General features: G+C 35.1%; 1 protein-coding gene across 5 annotated transcripts in view; it reads right to left on the bottom strand.

Moving 5' to 3' along the window:
• The window catches only part of STXBP6 (syntaxin binding protein 6), a 382,595-nt gene that overhangs the window by 76,871 nt on the left and 281,662 nt on the right, over positions 1 to 24,062 (bottom strand). For all 5 annotated transcript variants that reach the window (XM_007472541.3, XM_056810449.1, XM_007472542.3 and 2 more), the window contains exons 3-4: positions 3,042 to 3,172; positions 1,512 to 1,677 (exon numbers count right to left, since the gene is read on the bottom strand). In XM_007472541.3, the coding sequence (XP_007472603.1) occupies positions 1,512 to 1,677; positions 3,042 to 3,172 (297 nt within the window). The remainder of the gene's footprint in view (positions 1 to 1,511; positions 1,678 to 3,041; positions 3,173 to 24,062) is intronic.

Below are 24,062 nucleotides of genomic sequence, written 5' to 3'. Positions count from 1 at the left end.
ATAATCATGCATTTATCATACAATCACAAAGAGTAAGCCTGTTTGCCTCAGTTTCCTCATCTGTAAAATAAGCCAGAGAAGGAAATGACAAAGAGAAAAGCTCTAAGGTAGTGGATAGAGTAGGGATTGGAGTTAAGACCATGTTTCAAATTGGAGGTCTTTTATTTATAACCGATATATACTTGAGTAAGTAATTTTTCCTCTCTGGTCCTCAATTTCCTCATCTCTAAAATGAGGAACCTGGATTAGACCTATGATGCAATGACCTTAGTAGAAGAAATGGATTGGAGTCAAAAGAAAAGATGGATTTATGGCATGACTGTCACTTACTAACCATATAGTCATATAAGTATATAATTTTAAATTCTATAATCCTGTTTCTTTTACTATAAAATAAGAGTGATATTTGAACTAATTAACAGGTGTGCCATGAGTGTTTTATAAATAGTGGAGAGCTGTTATAAATATAAAAGCCAAAACAGAAAATGGGCTAGGTTCAAAAGTTCTTTTCTGAGCAACTCAGAGCCACAGCATATGAAGGATTCAGGTCAACTCTTCCAATCTCATACCTCAAACAAGAATCTCTTTTATAGCAATTCCTAAGAGGCCCATTTCAAACCTTGCTTAGACATTTCCAGGGAAGGGAAACTCATTACCTCCTAAGGCAGGTCATTCTTTTCTTTGGATAGCTTTGTTAGGAATTTCTTTATAAACATATGCAATAATATATCTTTTTTTCCTTAAAAACTTTGCCTGGGGGTTGACTCTGCTCCAGCTTTTTCCACCTTGTTAGTCACATTCAGTTTGAAAAAAATGGAATACAGTAAGAAGAAAAGAGAATTCAGGGTTTCCCATTTCTGTTATGTCTGGAAGCACCCCCAAGATATACTACCATGTGTCAGAGTCTCTAACATTACTGGAGTCTTGCTTAAGAGGCATAGTGCCTCAGACTTGTAAGTATGATGATGATGTTAATAATTTCTCCCACAAATGGAACTCAGCTTTACATGGATCATTCTATTTTAGCTGTGTCAAGAACATAAGGAATTAGAAAATGAATAGCATACATCGATATGTCAGTGAGGTTAGAATAAATAGGATGCTATATACTATCTACAGAAGAGCATTCAATATTAAAATATTTAAAATCATAATGCAAAGTAAGGGGAAAAGCACATTAGAAAAGCTATATAGTTTCCTTGAGTGAAATTTAAGAGAAAAAAGTAGGAAAACTGGGTTAGATGGATCTTATAGAAAAACAGTATAGAATAAGTTACTTCAGCTAAGGAGTTTATTCTTCTGAAAGCTATCAGAGTATAGTAAAAACACCAAGATATTTACATTTATCAGAAGATGGAATACTCCAAATAAATTTTACTCACATTATATTCCAAGGTAACTTTTCTTTTATCTATTCTCAATACTATATAGCAGCAAATTGTTCCACTGAGAAACTAAGTCATTGATAAAAGAAATCTAAGGCAACAAAGTGATCAGCAGACACTACTTACCTCCCATAATCTTGGACTGACAATTAATAAATTCTGGCTTCTTGTCTGTGAGGTATCGCTGACAAGTGTGATGGAGAATCTGGAAAAAGGTACATTTTTCTGAAGCTGTGCTGGCCACCCATTGGTCAAAAGCATTTTCAAATAGCAAATCAAATTCTGCAGAATCCTGGAGAAGAAACACCAGAAAAACTAAGATGTATTACATGATAAAAATGACAATTATCAATTCATTTCTTTCTAAGGAAGCTATAAAGGATCAGTTGCTTTCCGGGAATTTTGGTCTAAATATTAGACTCTATTAGCATGCAATGCACATGGGAGGATAGCTGGTGCACTGGGCAGAGTATTAGACTTGGAATCAGAAGGATAGAAATTGAAATCCTCTTTTAGACATTTACTGTGAGAGCCTAAGCAACTTATTTAATATATGAGCCTCAGTATCTTCTGTAAAATGGGAATAATAATAGTACCTATCTACAGTGCTATGAGGATTAAATAACAGAATATTTGGAAAACACTTTACAAACCTTAAACTGTATGTGTATATGTATATAGGCTAGGCTATCATGCTGATGATAACCACTATTATAATTATCCAACTTTTATAGAGGTTATGAATATTCTTAGAGATCACCTATCACAAAAGAGAGACAGCTTAGAGTAGTGGATAGAGTATTAGAGTATTAGATTGGGACTCAGGAAAATCTAAATTTAAATCCTACCTTCAATATTTTCTGGCTATGCAACACTAGACAAGTCAATCTCTGAACTTCAGTTTCCTCATCTACAAAATGAGGGGGTTGTACTTGAGAGGAATTTAAAGATCTCCCCACCTCTGTCTCTGGTCCTAAAACTACTCTTGACTAAGAGTCGATTCTTTACTTGGAATGTATGATTTTTTAGGGTTTTTTTTTTAACACCAGAAAACTAATTCTTTTATGTTTCTGCATCTCATCTTATTAATCATGCATATAACCTTCTGTCACAAAAGACCCTCCTCTCTCCTGCCAAGCTAATCCATGCAGTGAATATCGTCTATGTTAGTCATCCATTATAATCAGCTATTTTCTTTCTTCTTTCCAGGGGAAAGGTAATATACTGCTGGTTGGATAATTCTACTGTAAAAAGCCTGACCTTTTCAACCTAAATAAGGCATAATGAAAAATTTCAAATAAGTCTTGGAATTTCTGTAATTTTCTGAGACAAACATAGCATTTCCCCTGGTAGTAGTTAAACATATATTTAAAGCTCTCTGGGCTGGCAGTGGGTTACAAAAGTCATGACCATGATTATATGAACTACCAAAGGCAGAATTTCTCCTCCAAAGGGGACCCCTGTTAGTTCCTGGTTACATAACAGATGAAAAATATTAGGATCTGTGTGGATGAGAAGAGCTATGACCAGAGAAATTTTTTGTAATATAAATGAAATCATGAAATGAGCTTTGCCAATAAAAGTCAGAGACAGAAAATCAAAAAGAATCACCTTCTGAATATAATTCCTTTACTCAGCATTGAACATTTCACTCACCCGGTTAGGATCAATACCATTAACCTGGCGAAGCTGGTCAAGCATCCATTGAGACCGTCGTACAAAGGATGTAGAGCCTTCAAACTGTTTGACCTTTGTGATAGATGCTTGTGTGGGCTTTTTGTTTGTCACTGCAGAAAAAAAAATACACAAAAAAGACCAATTCCTAGTTAGTGTTTCTTTTCATTCACTCCAAAAAGCAGCATTTAATGAGGACCTAGAATACATGTAGCATTGGGCTAGGTATTAAGGGAAGAGGAAAGGGGGGTGGGGGGAAGCATAGTTCTTGGATCTTTTAGAATTTACAGTCCAAGACTGAATTCCTTGTCAGCTGCAGGAGGGGGGAGGAAAGAAGGGAGAGAGTCAATATAGATTTGATGACTTTGGAGAACTTATGTGGAAATTTGTCATTAAAAATTTTGGAAGAAAAATTTAGTCTAGATGAGATGAAATATGAATGTGCAAAAGTGACCAAGACAAAGCAACAAGATTTTAAATAAAATAAAATAAATAAAAATAAAATAAAAAAATAAAAAACCATAGCTTCCAGGAAATATATATATATATTTCCTGGAAGCTATGGTTTTCCTATATTGTAAAGGGAGGTAAAGGCTGGTCAGGATCCAGTGAGCTTTGGGGTCAGGTGTTAAAGAAAATAAGATGGGTAGGTTTTTTCCTGGGTGTGTAGCCCAGATTGCTGGAACTGTCTTCCAAAATTCTCAGTCTTCAGAAATGGCAAGACAATGACCCAGATAACAAGGATTTTTAACAAGCCTAAAGTGAAAAGAGTAGGCTAGAGACTGAAAATAAAATATCCAAAACAAAATATAAAGATTACATTACAGAGAGTTGGGCAAAACTCTAATGAGATCAAATCTGGTATGGCAAATGGAAAGTTTCATTTCAGGATTAAGAAGGGAGAAAATATAGCTTGTGAAGAAACTCGGAGACAATTCTCAATGATCTTAGAAAAGAATAGTCAGGGCATCTGGCTGGAAGAACTTTGGGGATCTACCTAAGTAATGAAAAATAGCTAGGGACACCTGAAAGCAAATGGAAGAAAATCTAGAAAACAATTCATCTTTGGTTTTCAAATGAATTCTTATGTTTATGGTTAATGTGACTATATCTGCAGTTCTTAGAATTATTGTAACAGATCAGAGATCACTATAATTATAATTATGATAAGACCACCAAATTGTAAAACAATCAAATTTAAAAGAATATAGAAAGTTATCTGACTTCTTTATTATTTCAGTATCTCTATCCATGTTCATGATCTCTTCATCTCCTAGCTATTCCTAACTTTACACTGGGAATTGTCACCTCTCAGAATAATATACCAGCAGGTCCCCAACCCCTTTTACAAAGGTAGCATGGAAAAATAGAGAGTGTTAAGACTTAAGAGTCGTGAAAACTTGGGTTTATGTTCTAAGTCTAACATATGTGATCATCAGCCTCAGATGGCCTTTTCTATAAAAAAAGGGGTAATACTACGGGTTATAACCTTCACAGTGTTGTGAAGATCAGATAATACAATGCAAAAAAAGTATTATGTATTCTTGTTATTTCTCAATGTGTTTATTAAAAAAAAAACAAGCTGAAAATTGTGTGTACATATACATGCATACACAACCCATATGTATATTGTTTATATATATACATATACATATATATTCCTATATTTTGTAGGAAGTATACACAGATGAATATATAAACACAATGATTTCCATTGGTATGGGTAACTCCCAAGAGAGGAAATAATGTCTACCAATGTAACTTATGTTTGAAAGACTCCTTTAGTACATGTTAGTGCAAGGATACATGCCTTAATATGCTCCTATGGTATAACCACACTGTCAAGAGACCCAGAACAGAGCCCTCAGGTTATTAGGTGGATCCCTTGCAAAGGTTTAATGGGATAAGGACAAGAGTTAAGTCTGGGATTTGATTCTATTTCTGCCAATAAAAGAAAATAATCCCATCTTGATGAGATCTTGGATCTACTGAATCTTTTAAGAAGAGGTATCAACTAAGGAATTAAATATCTTAGAGTGTTTCCCCACCTAAATTATATTTTGGCATCATAAAATAGCTAACCTCTATGCAGTATGTTGCTCTATCCTCTGTCATTTCAGCATAGTAATTCAGGGGCAAGAAGCAGGACCCATGAAGGAGAAATGAATGGAGGAAAGATAAGTAAAAAGGAGAAAAAAAAAGATCCAGTTTTTCAAGTAAATAGACTTTAGGGACAGCTTATTCAATGTCATCAAAGAGCTGAGAGTACAATTTCCTATAGCTAAGCAAAAGAACTTAAAAGCACCCTACAAGGAAGATTGAGAATGGCCAGTATAGCTTTTTTCAAAAACTTACTTAGAATACCATCTGCATCATGGCCAGTCTTTTACTGAGCAAGGCAATCACAGGTCCCATTCATGGAAACAATTTCATCAAATACTTAAAACCAAACACGGTTCTTACAGTACTGAAAAAAAAGAGGGTCTCTGTTGCACATGTCGAGATATGATATGATATGCTTTAGTTACTTGAAGATTACTAAAGAAAAGGATAGTTAAAAGCTATGTTAATGGTGGTGCCTGAAGGGAACCAAGGAGCTTAATAGATGCATGGGGGTTAGAGATTATTCTTTTCAGGGCAAAGCAGTACCTCCCTCCCAAATGTCATTGGAAAATTTCCATCTTGCCCTTTGCTGAATATTTGACAGCTTTTTTATTCTCTTATTGAGGAAGGACTTGGCTAATAATGCCCTGAAATTGCCTTACCAACATGATTTCCAGGTTTGCTTTTTTCCATACTACTGGAAAAGGCACTTAGTAAGAGCTTAATAAAAACTTGTTGATTGAAGATGAATATTCATTTTTTTCATAGATTATATAGCCTCTAGTTTTTTAGAGTCATAGTACAACTTAAAGTCTAAACCTGTTTAAAATATCCATATAGGAAAGCCTTTCCCTTAATGAAATCCAGAAATGCAGGTCCTAACATGGATGGGTTCTTTTCACCCATTTAAAATTCATTATTTGCATCTTTCATTAAAAAAAAAAAAGGATTATCTGTAAGTCACATCACATAGATCTGCCCAACCAGAAAACCACTGCTGTGTTTTAAGACTCAAGGAAACAACACACCTTGAACATATGCAGGTCTTGAAATGTGCCTAAAAGATTAAAGGCAACTTTCAATAACAGGAAAACATGGCTTCCTGTATTAGATACACACCCCTAAACACACAAAGAGGATTTCCTTGTTTGTTTATGTAAATCATATGGTCTTTAGGCATTTCAGGGAAACATGAAGCCTTTTCTTGCTACCTTTACTTAGAGTTGCTAGGACATTCCACATTCTTTTGGTCTATTTCTTCCCATAGAATTCAAATGTGTTATAATTGTTCAGAAAGACAACCCAAGATCAGGTTGTAAGGCAGCAACATTACAATGACAACCTTGTAAGACTGATGACATGGTCAGGGGGAGCTGACTGGTTTTCACAAAGGGATTCTTATTATACAGAGAATCTGAAGAACTGGAAGAGGGCATAGAGATCAATTGCAACTAATAACACTGAGAGCCATCTAGGTATAGAGGAACCAGCCAGCCGGCAGGAAAACTCATCTTCCTAAATTAAAATCTGGCCTCATATCTTTCCTAGCAGTGTAACCTTAGGCAAGTCATTTCACCTTTTTTGCCTCATTTTCCTCATCTGTAAAATGAGCTGGAAAAGGAAATAACAAACCACTATAATATCTCTACCAAGAAAAAAACCCCAAACAGAGTTAGGAAGAGAAAGACTTAACAACATACAGACTTAAGAATACACTAAGGGATATGCTACTATCCACTATAGCTCATTCTGTTTTGGAAAGTTCAAATTGTGAAAAGTATTTTAACATGGCAGACTACAACCATGTAAACCTACATTCAGCCAAAATATGCCTCTATAACTCCCATCATTTGCTTCCATTTTTGCCCTCCAGGGCTAAGCAGAAAAGATCAAATTCATCTTCCATCTATCACTCCTCCTAATACTTGAAAATGATTCTTGGTTGGTAGTAGTTATCCTTGAGAGATCTGATCTTTTTTAATTAAAAAAATTAATTATTTGTTACAACAAATAACAACAACAAAAAAACCCAAAAAGTTTGTTAGCTAGGACCACACTTATTGAGGTGGAGGTTTGGGGGAGATCATATCACTTTCCTTGGCCTCAGTTTATTGGTCTTTAAAAGGAAGAGTCTGGTTAAGATGATTCTAAGCTTCATACCTCATGCCACCCAGCTTCAGTATCCTCTTACTGTAGCTTCTTTTTCACCAGCTTATTCTTTTTTTTTTGCCAAGTTCTAAGAGTTTGGCTAGTTTTTCTGGGCATCAAGCCCAGTTTGGCTTAATTTTTGTTTATTGTTATTATGTATGATATTCCAGTTTCTGTTTGGAAACAGGTGCTTTAAAAATTATCATAAACACTGTATATGTGCAGATACATTTAAAAACAAAGCGTTTCCTGTCTAAAATTGTAAAAAGGAAAGAAAAAAGTTAACTAGGCTCTCTGGATTCTAAACTCCCAAGGCCCTACAATTTAACCATTTTCTTTGGCTAGGATTTATATAGGAGTAGTTCTTCATAAATGATATATATTCAGTTAAAATTTATTAATTATTTACTGTATGTAGTGTACCTCTTTCTCAGAAGGGAAAAAAATCACATTGGTTTGGATTTCCCCAAAATATGTATGAATATAAGGGTAGCCAATATTCAATTGCTATAGACCTTTTTCTTCCTTTCAAAGGGATCATATTTTAGGAGTATATTAGAGGAATAGCCTATTTGGGCTTAAAATAGTCTTTTGGACAGTAATATTATATTTTATCTATAGAACTCATGTGATTAATTGTTGTTGTTGTTCAGTTGTTTTAGTTTTCCTCTTTGTGACTCCTTTTGGGATTTTCCTGGCAAAAATACTGGAGTATCATTTCCTTTTCTGGCTTATTTTAAGGATGAGGAAACTAAGGCAAAGAGGGCTAAGTAACTTGCCCAGAGTCACACAGCTAGTAAATATCTGTGGCTGGATTTGAACTCAGGAAGATGACTCTTCTTGACTTGAGACCTGGAGCTCTATCCACTGTAAAATCTAGCTGCTCTGATGTGACTAATTGTATACATATAATAAATACTCATTAATCTTGATTCCATACTGGAAATCACTGTTATGTGTTAGTCGATAAACATTAAGTACCATCACCCTGGAGGTTGAGCCTAGTGGGACTACTAAACTGTAGGGATATAAAGAAAAGCAAAAGACAGTCTTTGTTCTGGAGGAATTCACAACCTAATAGAAGAAACAACAAATATAAGTTATATACAAGATAAATAGAAACTAATCAAGAAGGGACTAGAATTAAGAGAGATTGAGAAAGGTTTCCTGAAGAAGATAGAATTTTATTTAGGACTTAAAGGGAATCAAAGTAGCCAAGAGCCAGAGATGAGGAAGAGGAATCTTCTATCCATGAAGGAAAGCCAATAAAAATGCATACTTGTCACTTGTATCTTTCTTATAAAAACAGAGGGCCAAAATTATTTTTTAACATCTGAAAAAAAGGTACTATTTGGGGTTATATTTGTCAGTCATAATCAAAGGGTGATTAGAGGTTTTGGCAGCAAGGAGATGAACTGGATCTAGCATTGGGAAGACCGAATTTCGTCAGGACATCAAGGAAGATGAGATAAATTCAGCCTTAGAAAATCATTAACTGGGTAACTCAGGACTAATTATTTAACAATTCTTTGCCAAAGTTTCCTCATCTGCAAAAAAGAGATAATCATAGCATCTACCTTGATGGGCTGTTGTGAGGAACAAGTGGAGTAACATTTATAAAGTGCACAGTGCCTGACATATAGTAATTGCTCTATAAATGTTAGCTTCTGTTATTATTATCATCAGTCTTCTCCCTCAAATTTTCTATAGCATTCTTTCTTTGCTTTATGCATTAACCCAGTTTTATGATGTATTTTAGTTTATTTGTATCTTTGTGTTCCCATTTCCTCTGAAAAGGTTAAACTGGGTTCATACATAAGGCAAGGGAGAAACCAGTGGCAGTATTATAGCCCATACTCATTATAAATTAAGACTAAGAAACAAAGTAGGGAATATCAAAGAGATATGTAAAAAGAGAAGAAGGTGGTCAGGGAACAAGAGCAAAGAAAGCATAAACAAATGGAGATTAACCATATTCTACACTGGAACCCAGATAAAGTTAAGAGACCTGGAGGAAATCCCCTACTGAATCTGCTTTAGAAGATTTATGGAAGAAGGACAAAAGTTGCTTGCTCAGGATGAAAAATACATAGATGGATTATGATCAGCACCTACTTCAATGAGATCACAGATTTATTAAAGGTTAGCAGCATTCCACTATTAGACCATAAGCTTCATGAGGCAGGGTTTGTGTCTTACTCATTTTTGTACTTTATCTGTGCTCAGTAAACGTTTGTTAATTTAAGTCGAATCTCTGTATGAAATGTTTCAATGAAGATCACACCAGTTCTGAGGTACCTGTATGATCTTTGGTTGTTCATTTAATGGTTAAAGAAAGATATCTGGATTTTGGTTTATTTTATATTTATATTCTCCTCAAAATACCAGTCCAATGCCTAATTGTAAATATGTAGGTAATGGAAAAAATTTACCATGGAAAAAAGCTTTGAACTTAGGATTTGGGACACCTAGGTTCAAGTCTTCATTCCCATATTTAATTATTAGCTGTGTGACTGATCATAGATATGATGATGATGATGATGATAGGGCAAAGTTGTCATACTTCATACTAAACAACCTTATAAAGGTTTCAAAGAATTTACCTTAAGAAAACCCTATGAGACAGGGAGCAAAAGCATTACAATCTTCATTTTAAAGATAAGGAAACCCATCTGGGGATGGGTTAAGTGGCTATTTCATGATTACAGAGATAGTGTCAGAACCAGAACTTGATCCAAGCTCACAATCAGAATCTGAGAGTTGGAAGGGATCTCAGAGAGTATGCAGAATCATCTGGTTCCAAGTCTAATTTCATGCTGACTCCTATCTCCAAGTCTCTTTCTCCTTTGGTATAAAATGGTGTCCTCCCAACTAAAATACTTTCTGTTTAATGTTTTCATATTTAAACTCATTTTATTTATTTATTGTGTATATATATATACATATAAAATAAATAAAAATATAATATATGCATACATATGTACACATGTATCCTTGCTATCTCTCTGATTAGGATGTAAACATCTCAAGAAGTGATTATTTCATTCTTTGGATTTTGAAATTATAGTGCATAGCCCATTGTCTGGCATGTAGTAGTTACTTAATAAATGCATGCTGATTGAATAATTCATGATGGGTTCCATTAAATTGAAAGGCTTGATTAATATGGACCTAAGGACAGCATGTCTATTGTCTGAGAATCAGTCTAGATAAATTTGAAAAATATTTTTGCCATAAATTATTTGGCTATTGCCACTCATGAAACTATCTGCTCAAGTATGGGTCAATTGTGACCTGTGTAGATGAAAGGAAAAGCAAAACCAATGAAATTACAAATCTTCAGAAATATTTCAGTATTGTTATATTCTATTTTTTTGAAAAATGACACCAGAAGTATGTTACAAAGGAATCCTCCATTAACTGGAAGATTCCATTCTCCAGTTCCTTCAAATAAGCAGAAGTTTACAGTTGTGGTTTAAAATTTTTTAATTTCAATTCTTCTGTTGCCTATTAAGGAAAGCACATAGAGGCAGAGAGAGAAGGCTGTCAGAGAAAGTGTAAAGAAACTACTTCATTATCTACATTTTCCCAAGTGACAGCAGATGCATTTGAAAACTCCTCAAACACCTGTGCTCAAAGCCAGTCAGAATGCTTGTCCAAAGTGACGCCAGGAACAGCCAGCTTCGCTTGTCTCCCTTAACGGCACAGCACAAAGTGATGGGATCTATTGCAATCATCTGTCATTATAAAGAGTCACGATGAACACAGAGGATGGGGTGAAGATTAAGATTCTGGTGTGGAAAACAGAGCACAAACTTATTATCTTGTCCTTTGTTAACTCTTTTCCCTTATGGATAACTCGAAGCCTGTAGGGAGCATATTTCCACAAATATAGAACAGACTATTGATTTTCTTTTCCATTTTGCAATCTTCACCTTCCTGAGCCTCTGAGAGATTATTCAGGCACAAAAACTCAGTTTATTTTTCATTTAACTTTGATGCTCTATTTACATAGAGATTCATCTTGGGCCTGTGATGAAATATACAACACTGACTTCTCTGAAAAATAACAAAACTAGGAATCTTATCCAACTAAATATAATAGTTCCCTGTAAATTGAAATCACAGATCCATTCCCTATTGCTAAAGTGTCTTAATTGATAGTATTTCCTCTGAACCCTCATGTCAGCACTGTGTAGAAGATGATTCTCACCATTTTACAGAAAAGTTTAGAGATGCTTAAGAAATTTGTGACTTGGCCAAGATCTCATAGCTAGTAGCAAAAATGGAGCCAAGACTCAAACTTTGTTCAGTTGTAATATCTGACTCTTCATGATCCCATTTGAGATTTTCTTGGCAATGATACTAGAGTAGTTTGCCATTTCCTTCTCTAGCTCATTTTACAGATGAGGAAACTGAGGTAACCAGGGTTAATTGACTTGCCCAGGGTTACTAGCGAGTAAGTGCCTGGGGTCAGATTTGAACTCAGGAACATTAGTCCTTTGAATTCCAAATCCAGTGCTCTATCCACTAAGCCACATTGCTATCCCAAACTCAAAATGAAGTATTGACTTAATCCTTTTCTGATGCCCCTTCCATTATACAGGGTGCTCCAGCCAAAAGAGTGGTGAAATTAGAGTCAGGAAGAACTGAGTTCAAATACTGATTCAATCACCCACTAGGTGTGTGACCCTAAAAGAGTCATTTAACCACCCTCAGTATAAATTTCCTTATCTATAAAATAGGGATAATAACAGCACCTGCTCCAACAGGTTGTTGTGAGGATCAAATGAGGTAACATGTAAAGGACTTTGTAAACCTTAAAATGATATTATATAGTATATTATATATATGCCATAATAGTTATATTAACAATTAGTTACATAATCAATACTGATGTTTTCTATAGAGTGATAATAATTATATTACTCTATTACATATATATATTGATACAGTATAATAGACTATGTGTATATGTATATTTGGCTATTTATAGATACACATACTATTATACATATTTTATTATACCATATTGTTTTAATGTTAAATTCTCAGCTTCTTCTATGTTCTTATTCTCAAATAAGGAATCTCCTATGAATGAGCAAGGGCATGCCTATTTCAGACTTTAACAAGTTTGTATTGAAAATTATATAAAATCCATGATTGATAATAAGAAGTAAAATGAAATATGTAGTCATTTGATAGAGATTTAACATTCATGCTGGAAAAATAATGGATGAAATATGCATTCTGCACAGATCATGACAGGCATTTAAATGTGTAGCCTTCTAAATCTATCAGCATATAGATCTCGATCAGGCACTAAAGAACTACAATGAGCCATGACCAAAATAGGATACTAAGAGGTCAAGCTCAATTGCATTTGACAAAGTACACAACACTTTCAAAGGTCCACATTTCTAACTACACAAAAGCCTTTCTTAAGAAATAGTAATATTTTTTTTTCTGCCATGCTATATATGGGTTTGAATCATGGGATAACACAATCTCAGAAGGATCAAAATAGCATTTAACCTAGAGACCCCTCACTACCATAAAGATTCAGGATGGGTATAAATTGGCTAAAGCATATTAACAATGATGCTAAATGGCACCCAAAACATGATCAAGGACATGAATGATGACCAAGAGAAAAGGTGGACTATTTATGTAGTTGGAGTAAAGGTTAACAGATGGACAGTCTGAATACCCCAACTGTACCCTGAAATACATATTTAAAAAAAAATAAGAGTAAGGTCTTTAATATGTTGGGAAATAGAGCTTGTTGCAAAGAATTCTTATAGAAGAAATGAACAAAAGCAATAGAAGTAGAAACAACAAAGTCTAATTATCTGTGCTGATGAAACCACGGATCCATGGAAGATCTACTCCATATAGGGACACTCTGAACACTACCTTTCTTTACTCTTTCTGAAGCTGGCTAGGTATTGCAGCAGATAAAGCAAAGGATCTGGAATCAGGAAGACAAGTTCAAATCTAGCTTCTGATACTTAATAGTTGTTTAAATGGGGACAATATCTTATCTAAGATAGCCTAAAGATAGTGGTCCAAAGTAAAAAAGAATTCCAGTTCCCTGACTCTAGGATTACTTAGTATTCCATGGAGCCAATATGGAAGGTTCAGCTATAGTTAAGAAGTATTCACTGTAATTATTTACTTCTGGAATGTTATAGATTTAGAGCTAGAAATGGTTTTAGAGGTCCATTCAAGATCAATTCTTTTGTTTTACAGATTGGGAAAACTTAAACAATGAAAGTTAGCTAAGAAATGCAAGCTTGAGATTTGAACACAAGTCCTCTGACTTTAAATCCAATACTCTGTCCACCACTGTATCACTTATAAACACAAAAATAAAATGTGAAATATTTAATATTTAATGGTTCCCTTATTGTTATCAATGATGTCGAATCTTCTCCTAAAATGTAAAAACTTTGTTTTGAGGTCTCTATTTGGGTATTACCTACTGAGACAGCATGTTTCATAAGAAAAAGAAATCCCAGTAACATTCACAGTATTCACGGCCAAAGTCAGGACTTCAATACAATGATAAAACTATTCATTATTATGGCACTGCGTCAGTTAGTCTTAAACACCATGAATTCCATCAAGATAAAGCCAAATCCAGAGTGCTAGATGCAGAACTGGCAGCAAGGGTGACAGTGACTGAGTAGGAAAGGCAGAAATGTCAATTACTAGCATGTCATGTGGAAGAACAGAATAATGCATATGCACAGTGTGATTATAAGGCAGGTTTTCCATTTCAAGGTCTAATGCTCCAGCCAATTTTAGAGTAACATTTCTAACTTCAATATCATTATTCATGATATCATTTCTCAGCCATACAAAAATATATACATATATATGGGATACATATACTCTCACACACCATACACAATGTATATGTACATTTGGCCTAATAGGTAGAAGATCTAATCATTTTTGGAAAATATGTTTTTAAAGTAAACTTAAATAACAACTCACATAATCAAAAACACAAGCTCTGAACACTACCTTCCTTTACTCTGTCTGAAGCTGGCTAGGTATTGCAGCAGACAGAGCAAATGACCTGGAATCAGAAAGACAAGTTCAAATCCAGCTTCTGATACTTGATAGTTCTTTGAATGTGGACAATTCTTTAACCTTTTTCTACCTCAGTTTCTTCATCTGTAAAAAGAAACCTATCTACCAGTATTGTTTTGAGGATCAAATGACATATCTATAAAATCCCTTGCAAATTTCATACTGTCATGGAATTGCTAGCAAATATTAAGTGGATTGAAATTCATTTGGATATATTTACAGGTAAAGTCTTTAGCTGAGTATGATTCCGTCTAAAAGGAAAGACGCAAAGTCAAGCAAAACCAATTGGCAGCATCTTCAATGTCTGATTCCATAGACCACATTCCATACCAAGAGAGCTCTTGCTCTTTAACAAAATGAGAATCATATATTTTCTATTTTTTCTCTCCAGGACAAAGGCTGTCCATAATTATTGTATTCACTTCATTTTATTTATTGTTCTTTTCATTTATACTCTTGCAATCACTGAGTATATTGTTTTCCATCTTTTGCTCACTTCAATATGTATTGAGAGAAATCTTCCCATGTTTCTCTGAATTCTTCATATTCATCATTTTTCATAGCTCAAATAACCTTCCCCTACTTTCATAAATCACAATTTGTCTACCCATATCCTAATTAATGGCCTCCCACTTTTAATTCCAGATCTCTCCTAATAAAGGTATCATTTATATAATGGGTACAGTTTCAAGCATTAACTTTCTGGGGGCAACTGCTCATCCTTGAACCAAATCCTGATGTATCTTTGGCCCTTAGCTTATTATACCATCTGTTTCTCTCTTGCTCTTCTCATATCTCTACACTCTAGACCACAAAGTACCTTTTCTTGGGTTTTATTTACAAGATAGTATAACACTCTGGGCTTTTCATCTACTTAGGGAGGGTCATATAGACATAAGTATTTCATTTGGGGGAATCCTGGCCACTGAAGTATTAGTTCTGGTCAATCTTAACAAAATATAACCTGTAGAAATAGGGTAGATGACGGAAAACATATTGGATATGGATTTCTGGCTGGGATATTATCTTTAAAACTTGAAACAAAAAAGTTGGCAGAAATCTAGTGCTTTATCAGGTTTATCATGTAGTTGTATCAATGCTGACCCAGATGAGGCAAAAAGAAGACATCCTCTGAAATATGGTTCAGGAAATAAATGTAGAATTAAGCAGGCCTCATGAAGTGCTGATGCTGTGAGGAAGCAGGCTAACATGCCAAAAATAGGAAACAATGATTTGGAACTGATATTTCCTTAATGCTTTTTCAGGATGAGGGAAAATTGCTCTAATTTTATGGCACATACAAGACATAATGGTCTGCGGGTAAATTGTCACTGTCCTACCAATGCTCACATGGTTACAAAATTTAACCAGAAAAATGCTCCTATTAGTAAGATGCCTAAAAGTTTTCTGAGTAGGGAAGAACAGTTTTTTATTCCCAGTGGGTAAAGGAGCACAGCTGTAATCACTGGTCTGGGTTGAAACAATGCCCTCCCCAAATGTCATCAGTCACTCAGACAATGGGGTGCTACATTCTGCATTAAGAGAGAAACCAAAGAGTTTGGCTTTGAGTAAGACTTCTGAAGAGGCGGATTATTACAAAACCAGCTCTAGATGAACTACATCTTCAGAAATACCCCAGCAGGCATTATGGAGCATTGTTGTAATCCTGTCTACCAGGGAGGCTGAAAGTAGAGGATCGCTGGAATTTGAATGTTCAAAGCTCAAGTGAGCTATGTCTGCTGGGAATGTTTACTAAATTTAGTACTGATATGGTGAAGCATATTGGAACTTCACAAGGATCATCTGAAACCATATGAAAAACAAAGCAAGACAAACTTCTGTGCCAGTCAGCAGTGAATGACCTTCATATTTCCATCATGAGCATGCTAGAGAGATCTAGTTTTTAAATCATAAAGTAGGAAAGGTGAAATCAAGGAAGAGAAGGAGGTTAAAAAAAAGAAGGTAGGAAAAGGAAGGAGAAAGGAAAGAAGAAAGAAAAAGAAGGGAGGAAGGGAGGAAGGGAGGAAGGGAGGAAGGGAGGAAGGGAGCAAGGGAGCAAGGGAGCAAGGGAGCAAGGGAGCAAGGGAGCAAGGGAGCAAGGGAGCAAGGGAGCAAGGGAGCAAGGGAGCAAGGGAGCAAGGGAGCAAGGGAGCAAGGGAGCAAGGGAGCAAGGGAGCAAGGGAGCAAGGGAGCAAGGGAGCAAGGGAGCAAGGGAGCAAGGGAGCAAGGGAGCAAGGGAGCAAGGGAGCAAGGAAAGGAGGGAGGGAAATCATTTCCTGTCATAAGTCTTTCAGGGTTGTCCCAGATAATGATAACTGTATTGCTCAGAGTCGCCAAATTTTCACAGATGATCATCATCCAATATTACAGTTATTGTGTACAATGTTCTCCCAGGTCTGCTTATTTTGCTCTGTATCAGTTAATGAAGATCTTTCCAATTTTTTTTTCTGAAAATATCCTGCTTATCATTCTTAATAGAATTCCATCACCAACCTGTAGCACAAGTTGTCCAGCCATTTTCCAATTAATGAACATCCTTTCAATTTCCAGTTCTTTGCCACTACAAAAAGGGTTGTTGATGTCTTCCTTAAAGGAGGTTCTAAGAGGAGCCATGGGGTAGCTAGGTGGCACAGTTGAAGTCATCAAGCACAGGGTCATACAGCTAGTAAGTGTCAGAGACCAGATATGAACTCAGATCTTCCTGATTCAAATCACTTAACCCTGTTTGCCTCAAGTTTCTACATCTGCAAAATGAGCTGAAGAAAAAAAAGGCAAATCACTTCAGGAAAACCCAAAATAGGATCATAGAATCAGACATGACTGCAAACAACTGAACAACAACAAAGAACTGAATTTTTTAAAAAGTTTAATGTCTTTTGCTTTTCACATCCTGATTATTTCTTGAGAAAGACCTACCTTCCACTGACCTTCTGCTTTGTAACAAAGAAAAACAGTAAATCAAAACCAGTAACACAGGTCTATCAACATTGGCAATATTCTACCACTATAGTACCCTAGCCAGGGGAGAGAAATAGGTTTTGTTATCTGTTTCCAAGGACAGAAATTGGTCCTTGTAATTAATCCATTCCCTCAAGAAAGCAAGTAGTTCAAGTATAAAAACAAATAGTTTTTTAAAAGAAATCACTAATAAAAGAAATGCAAATCAAAACAAACCTGAGGTTCTGCTTCACACTCAGGAAAATCAAAGAGGAAAAAAAAAAGATGAAATAGTCAATATTAGAGGGTTGTGAAAAGTGCTGACACTATGAATTAGTCTATATTTCAGGAAGAAATTTGGAATTTAGTTAATCTACTGTTTGGTATTTTCATTTTAATCATTGTTTCTGTTCTCAGTCTTCGACTTCACCAGTTCTCTCTCTGTCTCCCCCCCCCCATAAATAGTAACATTACTGTGGTTTTGCAAAGTCTTCTCTTTCCCCAATATTGTCTTTTCTTGTAACAAAGGAAAGTTATGCAAAATACACTACTTGTATTTGACTCTGTATGCCCCATTCTGCATTTGTAGTGAATAACTTCTCTATTGAGAGGAAGGAGTTTTGTTCATCAGTTCATGCTAAAGAAAAATGCCTATAAGGACAGATACAATTTTCAATGGCACAAGCTACTGTGAAACCCAGTTGATATATTTGTATCTAGTCACTTCTAACTTTGATTTACTGTACGTCGTTTACCATTTTCAACCTTTCTACAGTACAAACACACACATATCCATTTTAAAGGGTTCTTTACTTTCAAAAAGAGTTCAAAGGTACTGGATAGCTTTAGATAGAAAGCAAGCAATCTCCAAAATGAAAATCAGACAGTCTCACACAAAAAGGCTTGATTGCCACCCTGAAACAACAGGAAAATGCCCAATTTACAAACTGCTGAATGTCCTCATTACAAACTGATATGGTGCCTTTGCTGTGAATGCTGTATATCTCTCCTCAAGGATAAGCTATGGGTCCCCTTAAGCTCTCCAGAAACTATAAGTCAGTTCTACCATTTCAAATTCAAGTGACAGATTCCAAAGATTTGGAGTATTTTCTTCTAAGAAAGATTTGAGATGGAAAGAAGGGAAAGGAGAGTGAGCAAGTCCTAAGGAGAGGTAGTTAGAAGGTGGGAGATAAACAAAAGATGGGACACAGACAGAAGAGGGTAAGATAGAAGGAAGAGGGGGAAGGGAGGGAAAAGATAAAAGAAAAGGAAAGAGAAAGAGGGACAGAGGAGAGGATAAGAGGAAGAAAATCAGAAATAAGGAGAGAGAGGGAAAAGTGAAATGGAGAAGAGGAAGCAGTGACAGACTGACAGAAGGTGGAAGCTGAATGGGAGAAGAGGGAGAGAGAAAGAATATCTTCTTGATCAGAACTCCAATTTGTGTGATCTAAGATCCTCCAATATTCTGATCTGGGTATTCAAATTGAACAATTGGAGACTATCCACTAGAAAACTCAAACTTCCTGTTTGGACATTTAAAACCAGTTGTCTTATACGCATCTCAAACTTGTCAAACATGTCAAAAACAGAATGCATTATGATTACTCTCCAATCTACTTCTCTTCCAAACTTCTCTATTTCTGTCAAGGGCAAGATCTTTCACACCCACAATCTCTTTCAGATTCTTCACTTTTTGTGAATAAATTCATTCACTAAAATCCAACCTCACATATTTCATCAATTCCAAATCTTGTCATTTCTACCTCTACAACAGCTTCCATATCTGTCTCCTTCTTGGTACATTACTCAGACTCTTAAGACTTTACCTACTGTAAAGTAGGTACTGATCTTCCTGTCTCAAATCCATCCTTAGCCAGTTCTTTCTTCACATAACTGACAAATTGTTTTTTTTTTCTCCCCTAAGGTGCAGATCTATCTCTGAATGCCATTATCCTACTCAATAAACACCAATAATTTCCTACTATTACTAGGATCAAATGTAAGATCTGTTTGACATTTAAAGTCCTTCACAATCTGGCCCAAACCTACCTTTCCTGGCTTATTGGCACATTAGTTCCCTAAATGAATACTATGGTTCAACCAAACAGGTCTTGTATTCATAGCTGGCCCACCAACCCAAATCTCCAAGCCTTTAGCCAGGCTATTCCTATGCTTAGAGTGCACTTCTTCCTTACCTTCACCTTCTTTTAGAGTTCTAAGTTTCCTTCAAAGTTCAGCTTAAATATCACCCTGAATCCTGATCCTAGCTAGGAGTACCTTTCTCCCCAAATTATTTTGTATCTATTTTGCATATGACCATAAATGTATATAGTCTTTTCCCCAGCTAGATTGTAAACTTGTCAAGGTATGTACTGAATAATTTTTTGTCTTTGTCTGCCCAGTACTAGCACATATTAATAAATGATTAACAGTGATTATTAAATCAATTATTAATCATAATTAATATTTAATTATTAAAAGTTATTAATTAAAGCTTATTGATTAATTGGGTATTAATCTTCACTTCTGAGGTGTTCTCAAAGTTGAATTATGAATGACATGCCCTCTATAAGATGGCCTATTATTTATGGTTTGATAAATTAGATAGAAAATGGAAAATCTTGGGAACTTTCCTGTTCCATTATCATTAAACAGGATAACTCTCTAGATAAAAGTACCATGGTTAGTTTAAATGGTTCTAAACTAAGAGAGAATAGTAATGGATTGGTAGCCAAAAGGCTTAGGGTCTTGTTCCAACTATTCTAACTTTTCTGGGTGATCTTAGCCAAGTGACAACCTTTCTGGATCTCAATTTGATCATATGTATAATGAGGAAGTTGGACTAGTTCATTAAAGTTCCCTTTCTCACTAACAATCTATGATGCTCTAAAATAAAGTGTTTGGGGAAGCTGCCTATTGTGTGGCAATCTATGAAGAGTAAATTCTGATAACTATGTGGTGCAGTAAATAGAAATAGGATAACTGAATGGATTAAGGAAAGCATTTAAGACTTCTTTAGTTATAACTCAAATCTGAAAGCAGAGTAAATACCATTTTATCTCAATTCTTGGATAGCTTTACAAACTGTGGATTTTTCAAAAAATAGAAATAAAAAAAATAAAGGCATCAAAGAAATGGCTACCTAAAGAGGAAAATTAATTTAAATTATTTCTCCAGAAGCTCCAAAGCCCAGTAATGCAAAGGACTTAACAGATCTGGTTAATATTAACCATTATGTACAGCAGGCTCCTGCCAAATTGGAACTCTCAGCAATTTACATACCCTGGGAAAAAATTCAATGAATATTTTATCTGTGGGAAGTTCAGAAAAGCATTTTACCATCATATAATCCAAGGAGGGTTTACATCAGACAGGATTGTTTTTGTTGCTATTAATTTCTTATCTCCCAGTAGTTTAGAATCACTACTTTTCTTTTACTGCAAGGGAAGGACCTAGAAACACATGCTGATATTTGAGCAGAGGGATACAAGCTCCCAGGTTCTTCTCCTGTAAATTATTTAATAACAACAATCAATTCTCACATATATAACAGGGCCTTAGGATTAAAAACTATTTTTACACATTCTAAATCACATTTTTATTCTCATAACAATCTAATGATGTAAATAGTACAAAAAAAGCAAGCCATCATAGAATGAATGTTGAGTGTATATAGGAGAGAAAGGTAGGGAGGACTCATGTAGGGGTGAGAATATCTAAGTTATAATTCTACCATCAATTAGCTCTACAACCTTGGGTAAGTAATTTTCACAAGTATTACTCTGATTTCCTTATACAACCCCAAATTTACTACATATAGGAAAACACAAACTATCAAATACAATCAAAACTGTACTCCTTTGGCAGATTTATTCCCTCTTCTTATACCATCACACTTTAAAATTGTAAAATATATTTAATAAATTATAATATATAATAATTTAATATTTTACTTTTGATGTATTTTAAATGCGGATATCACTAATCTTTAAAGGGATTAGGATGAGGAAGGGAGAATAGAACAATCAACAAAAGCTCATTAGATTTACATTTTATTATATTAAATTGGAAACTAAATGACTTCCACATTACGTTTGGATCAAAAAATGTTAAAGCACACAGTGGAAATAACCCATGATCAAAATTAGTTGGGATATAGGACAGACAAGTGGTTCTTTGAAAATTCCAATACACATAGAAAGCAGTCTTACCATTCATATTGTGAGATCATCAGACACTAGAATAGTCAAATATCCAGTGTCATTTGTTGTCAATGTAATAGGATGATTCAGGATTTTACAGAAAAGAAAATATTACATAACTTTCAATATGGATTCACTAGTTATCATTTTGACACCTACACTTCACAAATATCTACCTGTAGGACTCTGAAAACATTTTTTTCCAAGGCTAATTTATCTCCCTCTATTTATGAATCAAGACCCAACTCAATTAATCTATTAATGCATCCATAATTTCCTCAAGCAGGCCATTCCCTTCTTATCTTCAACTATAACTTCTATGCAAAGAACTCTCTAGATCTACACCTCTAATTCTAGCCTCCCTTCCTAACTTTAGTTCTACTTTCTCAATCTTCTGTAAACCCTTCCCAATCAAATGCCTTTTTAGAAGCTTAAACTCAAACTCATTGTCCTCCCTCACAGACATTTCCTCTTGAAAACACTATTTTTGTTAATGGCAAAAAGATTGTCTCAGAAAATGGGCCATAAATTTCAGAGTAATTTTTTATTCTATGTTTTATTTGACTATATCCCATCTAGTTGACTAGAGCTGTCAAGTCTTTCACCATGTTGGCTGCATTTACCCATACCTTTACAGTAGAAACTACTCCCATCACCCTAAGTCTCTTGCCTTGACCAAAGTTCTGCTAACTACTCTAGTTTCTAGTCTCTCTCTCCTCTAGTCCACCCAGTATACTGCTACCAAAGCAGTCTTTCTAATACACAGTTCTAAGCATCATACCTTTAATGGATTCCTGTATAAAATAAAATCTTTAACCTGTCATTCACAATCCTCCAATGGTCTGGTCCAAACAACCTTCTAGTTTACCTTCCAAAGTTCCCTTAAAAATACTTTGTGTTTTAGACAAATTAGTCTAGCTACTACTTTGGCATTTTGCCTCATTCTGTAAGGATCTTATATCTTAGTTCCCTCTAATAAGAATTCTTGAAACTTCTTTCTCCTGTGTCTATTTAAATTTCCTACCAGAGTATAAATTCTTTGATGGGAAAAAAAGGACTATATCAAATTTGCTTCTTTCCCCCCACAGTATCTAGCATCTACAACATAGTGGAAAGAGCCCCTGAATTGTGAATCAGACTATGGGTGATTGAATTCCGGTTTTGCTAATTACTGCCTCTTGTCAACTGGGACATTTTGGCTATTCCTTATCTGAAAAATGAAGGAGAAATTGATCTAGAAGATATCTAAGGTTCTTCCCATATATAAACTATGACATTCTACTGTAGGAACTCTGTACTCTGTAGATATCCAGTCATTGATTATACTAAATTAATGAAAGAATACTTAATATAAAAGACTCACATCAAATATAGGATCATACACTTGGAATTAAAGGGGAACCTTCTAGATTAGTCAACCCCTCTATTTTATACATGAGGAAACCAAGGACTAGAGAGGTTAATCAATATATCCAAGTAGCTTCAAGTACTAAGTAGAAAAGGTAGGATTCAAATTTAGATTATTTTATTGTAATTACAGTTTTCTCTCCCTACTAACCCTATGCCATGAGATATGAATGTGGTTTCAGTAAAATGCAAAAAGTCTTTCCTCAGGTTGAGTCCTTCAATTGGAGGTGTCCATTTGTTCACTCTCCTCCCCCAATCTGAGATCACCTATAGGTGAAGAAACTGAATATTGCATAATTAACCTGTTGAAGTCCATGATGCTGTCCCCTGAAAGAAGGCAACCCAACATCAATGTGATATATTCTGAGTGTAGTCTAAATTTCTATAGAACAGAAGTTCTCAATTTGGGACATTTGGATCTGTAAGGAGTCTATGAATAGATTGTAGGGGGTCTATGAACTTAGATAAGAAAAAATTGCATTTTTGCTTTTATTAATCTTTAGCTGAAATTCAGTATTTCCTCAATTATTTAAAAACATTATTCTAAGGAGTCCATAGGCTACACCAGACTTGCCAAAAAGGTTCATGACAGAATTAGGGTTACCGAATTAAGGCTAAGAATCTTTTACACCTAGTAAAAGGCTGAGTAGCTTCAGTTAATAGTCAAACAAATGTATTGGGGTTGTTTGTGGGAGGAAAGAGTTTCTAAATCTTATTATCACTGAGTTAATAAAATGCTCAAGGAAAAATAATTTAAGTTCAGTAAAGAAGTCATTACTACTGCCAAAATGAAAAGTAAAAATCCAGTTCAAAAAGAATTGATTATGTTCCTAATGCATTGTGCAAGCACTCTGATGAATCTGAAAATAGAAAAACTAAAACAAAATAGTCTCTGCCCTCAAGGGAATTACATTCAACTGAAGTAGAGGGGACTAAAAGTTGGACAGAGGTTAAGATAAGGAAAATTGAAAAAAGAGAGGGGGAAAAATGTAATCACTCAAGGAAAGCTTTATGGAAGAGGTAGTTCCTGAAATGGAGATGAAAAGTGAATATATTCCCGGCATAGTTGACTGTGAATGAATAGATAGCTACAAGTTGAATTGTG

The sequence above is a fragment of the Monodelphis domestica genome, chromosome 1, assembly GCF_027887165.1.
Source record: "Monodelphis domestica isolate mMonDom1 chromosome 1, mMonDom1.pri, whole genome shotgun sequence".
Taxonomy (NCBI): Eukaryota; Metazoa; Chordata; class Mammalia; order Didelphimorphia; family Didelphidae; genus Monodelphis; species Monodelphis domestica.
The sequence above is the reverse complement of the archived record's forward strand: the minus strand, read 5'-3'. Positions and strand labels throughout refer to the sequence as shown.